The sequence below is a fragment of the Coregonus clupeaformis genome, chromosome 18, assembly GCF_020615455.1.
Source record: "Coregonus clupeaformis isolate EN_2021a chromosome 18, ASM2061545v1, whole genome shotgun sequence".
In the NCBI taxonomy this organism is placed as follows: domain Eukaryota; kingdom Metazoa; phylum Chordata; class Actinopteri; order Salmoniformes; family Salmonidae; genus Coregonus; species Coregonus clupeaformis.
The window spans coordinates 46,091,074-46,101,584 of NC_059209.1; the positions used below are offsets into that span (position 1 = coordinate 46,091,074).

Sequence of the window (10,511 nt, forward strand, 5' to 3'; positions counted from 1 at the left end):
GGAAAGGCAGCATTTTGTTGGAACAGGGTTGAGTGAGTTAGATGCACTCCATCAATTTCTGCAGACTCAAAGCAGATCAGAGAAACTCCTCTCTGATTCTTGTCAGATGATTGATGAGTACTTTGCATTGAATTGTTATTATATGTATTGTCACAAAAACATTTTTTGTAGATGCCCGCAAATTGCAATCCATTCTGAAATGCAGTACATTTGGTCATTTTAGAGTGATTCTCTTTTTTCATGAATAAATTATCTGTTTATAGTACAGATGGATTCGGGAAAGCCAGAGCGTGTATCACATCTATACTGTTTTTACAGGGGTCTGGGCTAGAATTCAAGAGAGAAAATCAACTTTTGCCTGTTTTATTGATTTTCAGAAGGCTTTCAATTGGGTGAATACAGACCTCCTTGCTTTTAGACAAATTAAAATTGGAATTGATGGAAGATTCTATGATGCTATCAAAGCTCTTTATCGAGCTCCAGTTGCCTGTGTTCAGGTCAATGACCTCAGAACTGGCTGGTTTCCAACCCATTACTATGTAAAGCAGGGAGACATACTCTCACCCACTTTATTTGCACTATATGTTAATGATTTAGCCCTACAAATCAAACATGCTAAACTTGGTGTTGAAGTTGTGGATATATTCCTGGGCATCTTGTTGGGCATCTGATGACATAGTTCTCCTTGCCGAGCATAAGATGACCCCCAGAACACACTGAGTGTACAAAACATTAGGAACACCTCCCAAATATTGAGTTGCACCCCATTTTGCCCTCAGAATTCGTCGAGGCATGGACTACAAGGTTTCGAAAGCATTCTACAGGGATGCTGGCCCATGTTGACTCCAATGCTTCCCACAGTTGTGTCAAGTTGGCTGGATGCCCTTTGGGTGGTGGACCATTCTTCATACAAACAGAAAACTGTTGAGCATGAAAAACCCAGCAGTGTTGCAGTTCTTGACACACTCAAACGGGTGCGCCTGGCACCTACTACCATACCCCATTTAAAGGCATTCAAGTATTTTGTCTTGCCCATTCACCCTCTGAATGGCAAACATACACAATCCATGTCTTAATTGTCTCAAGGCTTAAAAATCCTTCTTTAACCTGTCTCCTTCCCTTCATCTACACTGATTAAGGTGGATTTAATAGGTGACATCAATAAGGGATCAAAGCTTTCACCTGGATTCACCTGGTCAGTCTATGTCATGGAAAGTTGTTTTGTACACTCAGTGTATATTCAATATTGTTAATTTATGGTGTACTAAATGGAGATTAGTGATAAATCAAGATACGATCCAAATTGTTCATTTCAGAAAGAAGGGCGTGCAACTTTTGTTTTGGTACAACCCTATTATTCTACACTGGGCTCTATAAATACTTTGGCTTCACTCTGGATGACCGCATGACCTTTGAAGGTGGCATTAGATCACTAGCAGATTCTGCAGGTAGAGCCTTGGGGTCAGTGTTAAACAGAATTAAAGTATGTAAGGACCTTGGTTAGTGTGCTTATTCTCAGCTGTATAAATCCTGTGTGTCCAGTTATGGACTATGATGCTGGGGTATGGGGATCCAAAGTACGTACTAATTGTAACAATGTTCAAATCACAGCAATCGGCTGCTTTCTTGGTGTGCATAAACTGACTCCGAACCTAGCCATCTGTGGAGATATGGGTTGGAAACCGTGTGTGGTTAGGCAAAAGGGTGACATGGTACATCTATGGAACAGACTGATAAATATGCCAGAACACAGAATCACAAAAAAGTGCTTGACTGGGACCTTACTCATAACTATCTGTGGGCTATAGAATCTATTTTTGTGAAACTGATTTGCAATATATATTCAAGAACAAATTACCATGTGGGGTTAACCAAATCAAGTACAAGCTTTTTCTGATCCACAACGGAAAATGGGCAGCTGATATTTGGTTCAAACCTAAACTTAGAATGTATACTCTTCTCAAAGAGAACTACAGCCCTGAACCATATGTAAATCTGAATCTAACAAAAGCCCCAAAGTTAGTTTGTGTGCAGCTAAGATCCGGTCCCCTCCCTGTGACACTACAGACAGGTAGATTCAACAGAATCCCTGAAGAGGAAAATGTTTGTGTTTTGTGTGATCTTCTGGGAAATAGAAAGGGACGTTCGTTTTTCTGCAGAAACTGAGTTTTTGACATTGCACAATCTATTTTCAAAGCCTGCGGGAGAAGAGGTGTATTCCTTGTGTAGTGTGACAAGGTGAAAACTGTACTTTTTTATGAGTGCTAATTATTAATTTAATTGTTTAATGCATTTAATTTGTTCAATGTAAAACATTTGTTTAGTGTTTTTTGCACACATACTTGCCATGGTGTTTTATAAGCCCATATGGGCTGGGAACCAATTGGTGTACGACAGAAATAAAATCAATCAATGTATTTCTTTAGTGACACATTTTTACTGAAACCAAACCTGCAGGATCTATAGTCTATTCCGTCAATAGTGGTTAACTTACAAATTCAGTTTTTCCAGTTTACGCCTCTGTACATGGACGTATAAAACAGCAAAGACACGTTGCTATAGAGTTCAAAGGTTTCATTTCTGGAAAATGTTTCAGAGCATCATATCATTACACTCATTTGACAAGATAGAACATGCAAATAAGCAACTGAAAAGCACGATCAGTTCTGAAGCCAGGGCCTACATTGGCCCTGCCCGTCCTACCTCTATCCCTCCCTCCTTTTCTCTCTCCCTCCCTCCCTTCCCCTGCCAAACAGGAACTGTAGGATCTTTCAGAATAACTTTCTCAGGAGACAGGAATGTTTGAGCACAAGCCCTGGTGCCTGCTGGAACATGCTCCTGACATTCCCTAAAACTCCCAGAAAAAAAGCCTTACTGAGGATGATGTATTCACCTTTCCTTTAGTTTTAAACCCAGGAGGGATAGGGATTCAACCCCCCCTAAACGCTGCCATGACTCAATCACCAAAAGCTATAGAAACATCCTCCTTTCCCTAAAGAATCAAGTGCTGAATGCCATAATGCTGCCATCTTGTGACCTGGTGTACATGTACAGTATAATGTAGCCCAGACACACAGTGACTCACCACTGAAATGAAGCCGTCTGGAATGCTATCTTGAATGGCTGCAGGACTCGTGTTCACATGAGACTCTGACTTCTTTACTCAGATGTGGAAGTGACACACAACCAACCTCTCTGACCGTGTCTTCTTTAGAAGTAAGGTCATGAAGGATATCTGTTTTTGCGATTGTATTTCCTTGTACCAAATCAGTCTGGTGTAAGTCAGTGGTATTTTATTAAAAACGTATGTACAACAATTACAATCATAGACTCAAGGGAGGTAATGATAATGAACTGAATGGGTGTACAAAACATTAGGCTCTTTCCATAATATAGACTGACCAGGGGAATCAAGGTGAAAGCTTTCATCCCTTATTGATGTCACCTGTTAAATCCACTTCAAATCAGTGTAGGTGAAGGGGAGGAGACAGGTTAAAGTAGGATTTTTAAAACTTGAGACAATTGAGACATGGATTGTGTATGTGTGCCATTCTGAGGGTGAATGGGCAAGACAAAATATTTAAGTGCCTTTGAATGGCGTATGGTAGTAGGTGCCAGGCGCACCCGTTTGAGTGTGTCAAGAACTGCAACACTGCTGGGTGCCAGACGCCCCGACAAATAGAGACTGCTCTGAGGGCAAAAGGAGGTGCAATTCAATTTTAGGAAGGTGTTCATAATGTTTTGTACACTCAGTGTATATAATGCATTTCAACAGTTTTCTAAGCATTACATTTTTTTGGAACAAGTACATAATGTATAAATTGCACACACATTTATTTTCTGAAATCTCCAGGTTGCTTTTTTTTATACAAGAATAAGGTTAGTTTAAGTTCTAATTCATAAAGCTAATGAAATGAATAACTTGCAATATCCCAACACAAATAGGTTTTTCTTTTTGAGTTGTCCATAGTTTATACAAAAACATGAAGTTACTGTATTGAACAGATTTGGTGAATTTGTTAGCACTGTATACAGTAGATAATTTATTAGACTGAAAATAGGATCCAGGTTCGTTAAAAAACATACAGTATAAATACACAATCATGAAAGTAGTGGCATCTTCACCGCATTAAATGAAATATGGCACATTTAATGAAATATAATGGCACATTTCTTTTCTCCAACTATCATCCCACATCACCATCTATTTCAGAGATAGATATGCTATTGAAAAGGCTGGGACAGGCTGGGACAGAAATTGAGAAATAAAGACATCACTGCAAAATTTGCTTGTCCCCTGAAATTGAAATAACTCCCCTTTCCACTGGCAGGGAATAGACTCATGGAGATGCACTCAATGGTTCAACCATATAGAGTAGCTAAGTATTCCTGCATTCCTGTTCTCGAGTCTACACTTTCACCAACATTGTCTCCTTGGTGCTCTCATTCCTTGAAAAGCATGGATCTGCCGTTGTATTGCATTCAAATGCTACGTCTCAAAGTTAATTCTTTCTCCAGGAAAGCTCTCTGTAGTTTTATTTGACTGACCAGAAGCTGGAGGTGGGAGTGGTGGTACTTGGAGACTCTTTGGGAGCTTGGTTTGGGCTGTGGCCGTAGCTGGGGGAGTAAGTGACACTTGGGCTGCTGGGTGGAGAAGATGTAGACGAGGAGCATGAGGAGGATTTCGATTTGATCTGAAACCACTTCTCTCCCAAGGCCTTGGCAAAATGGTCATCCACAGAGACGCTGATGGAGAGATGGCGGGAGCTGGCCATTTGGTAGTCCATCCCCAGGCTTCTCTTGAAATGTTCCTCCACAACATGGTCATAGCTGTGCTTAGATAACACTACAATGGAAAGAATACAACAAAGGTCAGAGGCATAGTTCTTAACAAGTCTGCAATAAAACAGCAGCATTGTAGCATTAGTTTTTATGAAATAAAAGGAGTATGAGACTGACCTGTGGAGGAGTGGCTACTGCTGCCGACCTCAGAACTGCAGGTGGGCTTTCTTGTGGAGGAGACACAGGTGATCACAGAAGGACGCACCTAAAAGAGGCAAAATCATTGGTAAATTTCACAACAGTATACGATTCTGTACAGAACAATGTAGTTGAAATTCTCATTCCCCCCAAAACAATAGGATTAACATGTCAATGTAAACATGATACATTTCACCATCACTAACTCTTTGTCAAGGGTTCAGTTTGAGTTTTTGGAAACAAAATTAATTTGGTTAAAGGATGGGACCTGAAAGCTGTTCACCCTCATCAGGGTGGCACAAACAGGTCAAAGAGAGAGGTGTCTGTTTGGTCTTACTGATTACCTTCCTACCACCATTGCTTACATTCTCAAATCAGGCTGGATTGGATATCATGGTCAAGCAGAGTCCCATAAAGGCTCTTGGGAATAGAATGTGCCTGAGCGTTTAGAATCCATACAGAGATCTCAGAGATATGTAGGCTCTGACTGCCTAGGGCTACACTGGGAGATTACAAAGGCACATACAGTGTGACTGACACAAACCAGAAATTCCATATTTCAAGTTGTTAGCACCTGGACCCACTATTATAATTGTTCCTCTTGAAATTACCTGTATCTGATTGATGGCGCTAGTGCTTTTGGTTTTCTCCTCTGTCATCTCAGGCTCTTTCCTTGGTTTCTTAATTAGGTCCAGTGGTTCATCGATAGGTGGTGTGGAATACACATGGCGGGGCAGATGACCTGTGGGGCTGGGGGTTGGGCTCCAGGAGGATGTGGGGCTCTGGGGAACACTGAACACAGCTGACCTTCTCATGTTGCTCCTGCTTTGTGCCCTCTCTCGCCTGAAACACAAAACCACACATCGAAACATGGAATCACACACTGGACATGGAGTTATGAAACCAGTGGTTGTCAATTATGATGTTATAAAGGTGGATAAGGCATGGGGAGATTTTACAAACCTTTCTTCCAGTGTTAGACCACACTCAAAGCTGTGCTTGCGCTTGACCGGATGCACTGGTGGCACTCGAACTCTCTCATTGGCCATATGCCTGAATCTATCTTCACTTCTTAGGTTGGGCTGACCTACAAGAGGAAAGATCAAGCAAAAGTAAAGCTCATGGTTACTATTTGAAATAATATACAGTATAAATATTGGCAGAGATATTGGCACAGATAAGGATGGCGTACACCTAACTGTAACCAACTGAAAAGACATTAGGTGTGGCAATGAGTAAATAGGTGACTGGTTGTTTTGGTCTGTGGGACTGTGACATATGGTGTATCACCTGTATGAGTGGTTCGTGGGAAAGCTTTCATGCCACCGTTAATTGTAAACTCCGTTAAGCTGTGGAACTAGATCAACCAGATTGGTGAGTATTACAACTCTTTCCAGCTGATTCAATGTGAACGGTAAATGTTGTTTTTCTACATACAGTGATGATGACACCCATCTCATTTACATATCTAAGAGAGAAATATTAGTTTCTACTCAAAATGTGGATTGAACTGGACAAACTTAACACTTCAGTTGCTAATGCCTTAATCAAAGTATTACTTCTTACTAAAAGATAACTAAATGTCTCACAACTGTCATTACAATACACACATCACACAGAAGCTTTCTCCTTATTGTGAGAAACTAACTGAAACACATTAGCAGGTGCTAACATCCTTTTTGTTACTGACAGAGAGATCAATGTGAAGTTTATCAATACATTACACTGGTATTTGTATTTTGTAAAGCTGACACCAGCCCTCTTCATACCTCATATCATGTTGTTTCTTTCAAGCTAAATTCCTTGAACTATATTCAAATTAGCATTATCAATATGCCAAAAGAAATCCACCACATTGGCATGCAATGCTCTACTACCACATTGAGATGCAATGCTGAATGATTAGGTCATGTTATTACATGAATGGTCCCCCTAACCTCAAATACTCCCCCAATCCACAATCCTCAATCCAATCCACATCCCAAACAGTACTGTCCCTCAATCGCAACCTCTCACCTATGACCTCCCCTTCTATCCCTCGGACAGCAGAGTGTCACAGGGGAGGCCTGTGGTGGGGGACTGGGGGAAAACCACACCTTGCCTGACTGACTTTCTGATGCCTGAGGCATGGTTATTTGTTTCCCATGCAGGAGTAAAGGTACAAGAGGGCAGTATCTTCAGAGCATCTCCATCTGCCACAGTTATTCTCAGCATCTGACCTAATCCCCCCTGAAATAATGCTTGAGCACATTGACACATTTTAGGAAGTTGAAACTGCACCAAAGTTTATACAGTGAGGTGTCATTATCACACTTGTCTACATGATCTATAACTCAGATTGTAAAAGTGAACATTTGTCTTGGTTTCTTAAATGAAAGTGTTCAAATTGTTTTGGAACGGATTACATATGTTTGTGTGTTTATACAATTCAAACCATCAGCTAAAATGCACTAATTGACATTCACACAGTCTTAGTAAAAGTTATTTTATAATGGCCATAAACATTTGCATTTCTAAAAATATTATGTGAACTAATTACTAACTAATAACCATCTAATATGGTCCAAGCACACCAAGACAGTTGTGAAGAGGGCACGAGAACACCTTCCCCCCCCTCAGGAGACTGAAAAGATTTGGCATGGGTACCCAGATCCTCAAAAAGTTCTACAGCTGCACCATCGAGAGCATCCTGACCGGTTGCATCACCGCCTGGTATTTTAACTACTCGGCATCTGACTGTAAGGCGCTACAGAGGGAAGTGCGTACGGCCCAGTACATCACTGGGGCCAAGCTTCCTGACATCCAGGACCTGTATTCTAGGTGATGTCAGAGGAAGGCCCGAAAAATTGTCAAAGACTCCAGTCACCCAAGTCATAGACTGTTCTCTCTGCTACCGCACGGCAAGCGGTACCAGAGCGCCAAGTCTAGGACCAAAAGGCTCCTTAACAGCTTCTATGGCCACCCGGAATATTTACATTGACCCCCACTTTACAAATTACCTCGACTAACCTGTACCCCCGCACATTGACTCGGTACCGGTACCCCCTGTATATAGCCTTGTTATTGTTATGTAATTTTCTTGTGTTACTTTTTGATTATATTTTATTTTTTACATTTAGTTTATTTAGTAAATATTTTCTTAACTCTATTTCTTGAACTGCATTGCTGGTTAAGGGCTTGTAAGTAAGCATTTCACGGTTAGGTCTACACGTGTTGTCTTCGGCGCATGTGATAAATAAAATGTGATTTGATTTGATAATAACAACTGTGTCATCATACATTATAACAATGCATGTTGCAGCTATGAAGACTGCTATTTAAAGTAGCACAGATCACAGCAGCACAATTATATTTTGTGAAACAATAGTATAAGAAAATAAATAAGAAATATTACCTTCCAAGATGTAAACTTTGAAACCACTGCTCATCCGAGTTATGTATTGGAAATTTGCAACAGCCATGGCTCCTTAATTGTCTTTGTCTGTGAATAAAGCCAACTGCAGAGGACCACCTTGTCTGTTTGAGCTAACAGGACACAATGAGCCTAAGTTCTGGTTGGTAATGGAAAGGCAATGAGATGCTTGGCTAGAGCTTGCCCAGGTAACGTATCAGGAGGCTGTACAGAGCTGCTGTGTCTTCCAGGAAACTATATTCCTGCATTGTCATTGGTTGTTCCCAAGCCAATCACAACCTCCCCCCTTTTAGATGTTTTTGTTATTGTTGCAGGAAGAGTGTGATCACAGGTAGGTACATCAGAGAAGTAAAATAATGGTAAACTGTTCTATGACTGTCCCTGCACCACCCAACCAAGCATCTACTTTACTTATCCAGAAGACTAGCTATGTCAGGAATAAACAGGATTGTAGCATAGATTACTCTACACACAAGTTACATTTAACAGAGACTCAAAACAAGAATGACTGTAAGTCGCTTTGGATAAAAGCGTCTGCTAAATGGCATATTATTATTATTATTATTATAAGAAAATACATACTGATAATGTCACAAAGGTGTATTTTTTGTCTCTGGAAGTCAGCACCTGTCCTCTGCCCCTCCCTCGCTCCTAATCTTCAATCTCACCAAACTGCATTTTTTCGAGTGCTTAGCCCACTGGTGCTCCAATCATTCCACTGACCTGCCCATACACGCTCACAGCTGTACTGTGAGCCAGCCTCACCATTAATCCAAAGGCTTTTGTTGATGGTCAGACAAAGGCTCCTAAGTCCTGGAAATGCTACTGCCCTGAGAAACAATCTTGCCTGAGCATGCTGAAGAGTCTGGACACACATGAGCACACTCTCAGCACACATGTGACCACAACAACACTCAGGACCTGACACATTTAAAGTAACTTTAAAATACATAAATAAATACAACTTTTAAATCCTCTCTTTAAAAATGAGCACATTAAGAATGTGTATTGATTGATATGCCTTTGAATGGAGGGACTCATTTAGTTGCTGACATTTTGTTATAGCCTACATTTTATATTCATTTTGTACCTTGATTAAAGGATGTAATAAGTCATTGAAATATCTTATTGGGTTTATGTGTTGTAAGAATGCATTCTGGAGATTTTTTTTTAGTTGTGATGAAGCTCTGTGAAAGCACTCAACAAATATGGACACTACTCTTGTCAGAATAGGATTGGTGCTGCTTTGAAGCAAGTCAAGCTCAACAGTGACCCCTTGTGGCACACACTACAATTTCTAACATTTTATTTATAGGATTTTGTTGATTATAATGATTATAATGTATCTAAACTTCATGAATGAGTGTGCAGAGTAAAACTGACATTCCTTCCTGATCACCAATGTTATACATCAATTCCATTACATTAGGTTTTATCAACATTTAATAGAATAGGATGATTTAATATGATTAATTTTAATAGGACATAGAATGATCCTGCATGTACAGACTATTCAGTGATGTTTTCTTTCCTGCATTCATTGTCTCATTGCTTTGTTTTATGGGAATATTTCCTGCCATAATGTCAACCAATCAACATGCATAAGAGGTGTAACTTCATGTAGTGTGGATAATAGAAACAACATTGTTAGTAGTTCCCGCTCAGCAAACATTTATTGGATTCTATGGGCTAGTAGTTAGTAGACCAACTGGTTTCTATGAGTGTTTTGGGTGAGTAGGCTAATTGAGAGTAACAAGAACAGAAACAGGAGAGCTTTGCTGGACCTGTATTTATAGAACATGGAAGAAATTAAACCAGTGAGTAAACTGGTAATTTGAGTAATTTAACTCAAAGAAGTCCAGCTCTCAGTAACAATCACTCTTTGCTTTGTCTATACATTTGCAGCCTATGATAATGCATCACAAAACACTCTAAAATCCATTCCTTTCCTTTAAATCAAAATGGGACCAGCTGCCTAAACATATGGCTATTATTACTGCTTCATTCACTTTTATAATTCATCACGAGCATAGGCAACATATGGCGCATTTCCTGTATGGATTGTTTTACCACATCACAATTATGCATTTCCACAACATTATATCAGGCTAATGCAATG

At 40.1% G+C, this 10,511-nt stretch overlaps 1 protein-coding gene across 1 annotated transcript; it reads right to left on the bottom strand.

The window, feature by feature from the left end:
• Nucleotides 1-3,586: 3,586 nt before the first annotated feature.
• On the bottom strand, nt 3,587-8,557 carry LOC121587331 (transcription cofactor vestigial-like protein 4). Its single transcript, XM_041904234.1, has 5 exons — nt 8,375-8,557; nt 5,944-6,067; nt 5,592-5,823; nt 4,960-5,047; nt 3,587-4,846 (listed from the first exon to the last, which is right to left on the bottom strand). Exons 1-5 carry the CDS (start codon nt 8,439-8,441, stop codon nt 4,536-4,538), a joined length of 822 nt encoding a protein of 273 aa, XP_041760168.1. The 5' UTR covers nt 8,442-8,557; the 3' UTR covers nt 3,587-4,535.
• Between the last annotated feature and the right edge of the window lie 1,954 nt (nt 8,558-10,511).

Excerpts from the sequence above, each read along its gene's own strand:
- LOC121587331 (XM_041904234.1), bottom strand. The coding sequence starts at position 8,441 with ATGGCTGTTGCAAATTTCCAATACATAACTCGGATGAGCAGTGGTTTC. Across the intron at positions 6,068-8,374 it reads CAAAGTTTACATCTTGGAAG|GTCAGCCCAACCTAAGAAGT; the intron begins GTAATATTTCTT and ends TTCCTCTTGTAG. Across the intron at positions 5,824-5,943 it reads GGTCTAACACTGGAAGAAAG|GCGAGAGAGGGCACAAAGCA; the intron begins GTTTGTAAAATC and ends TTTGTGTTTCAG.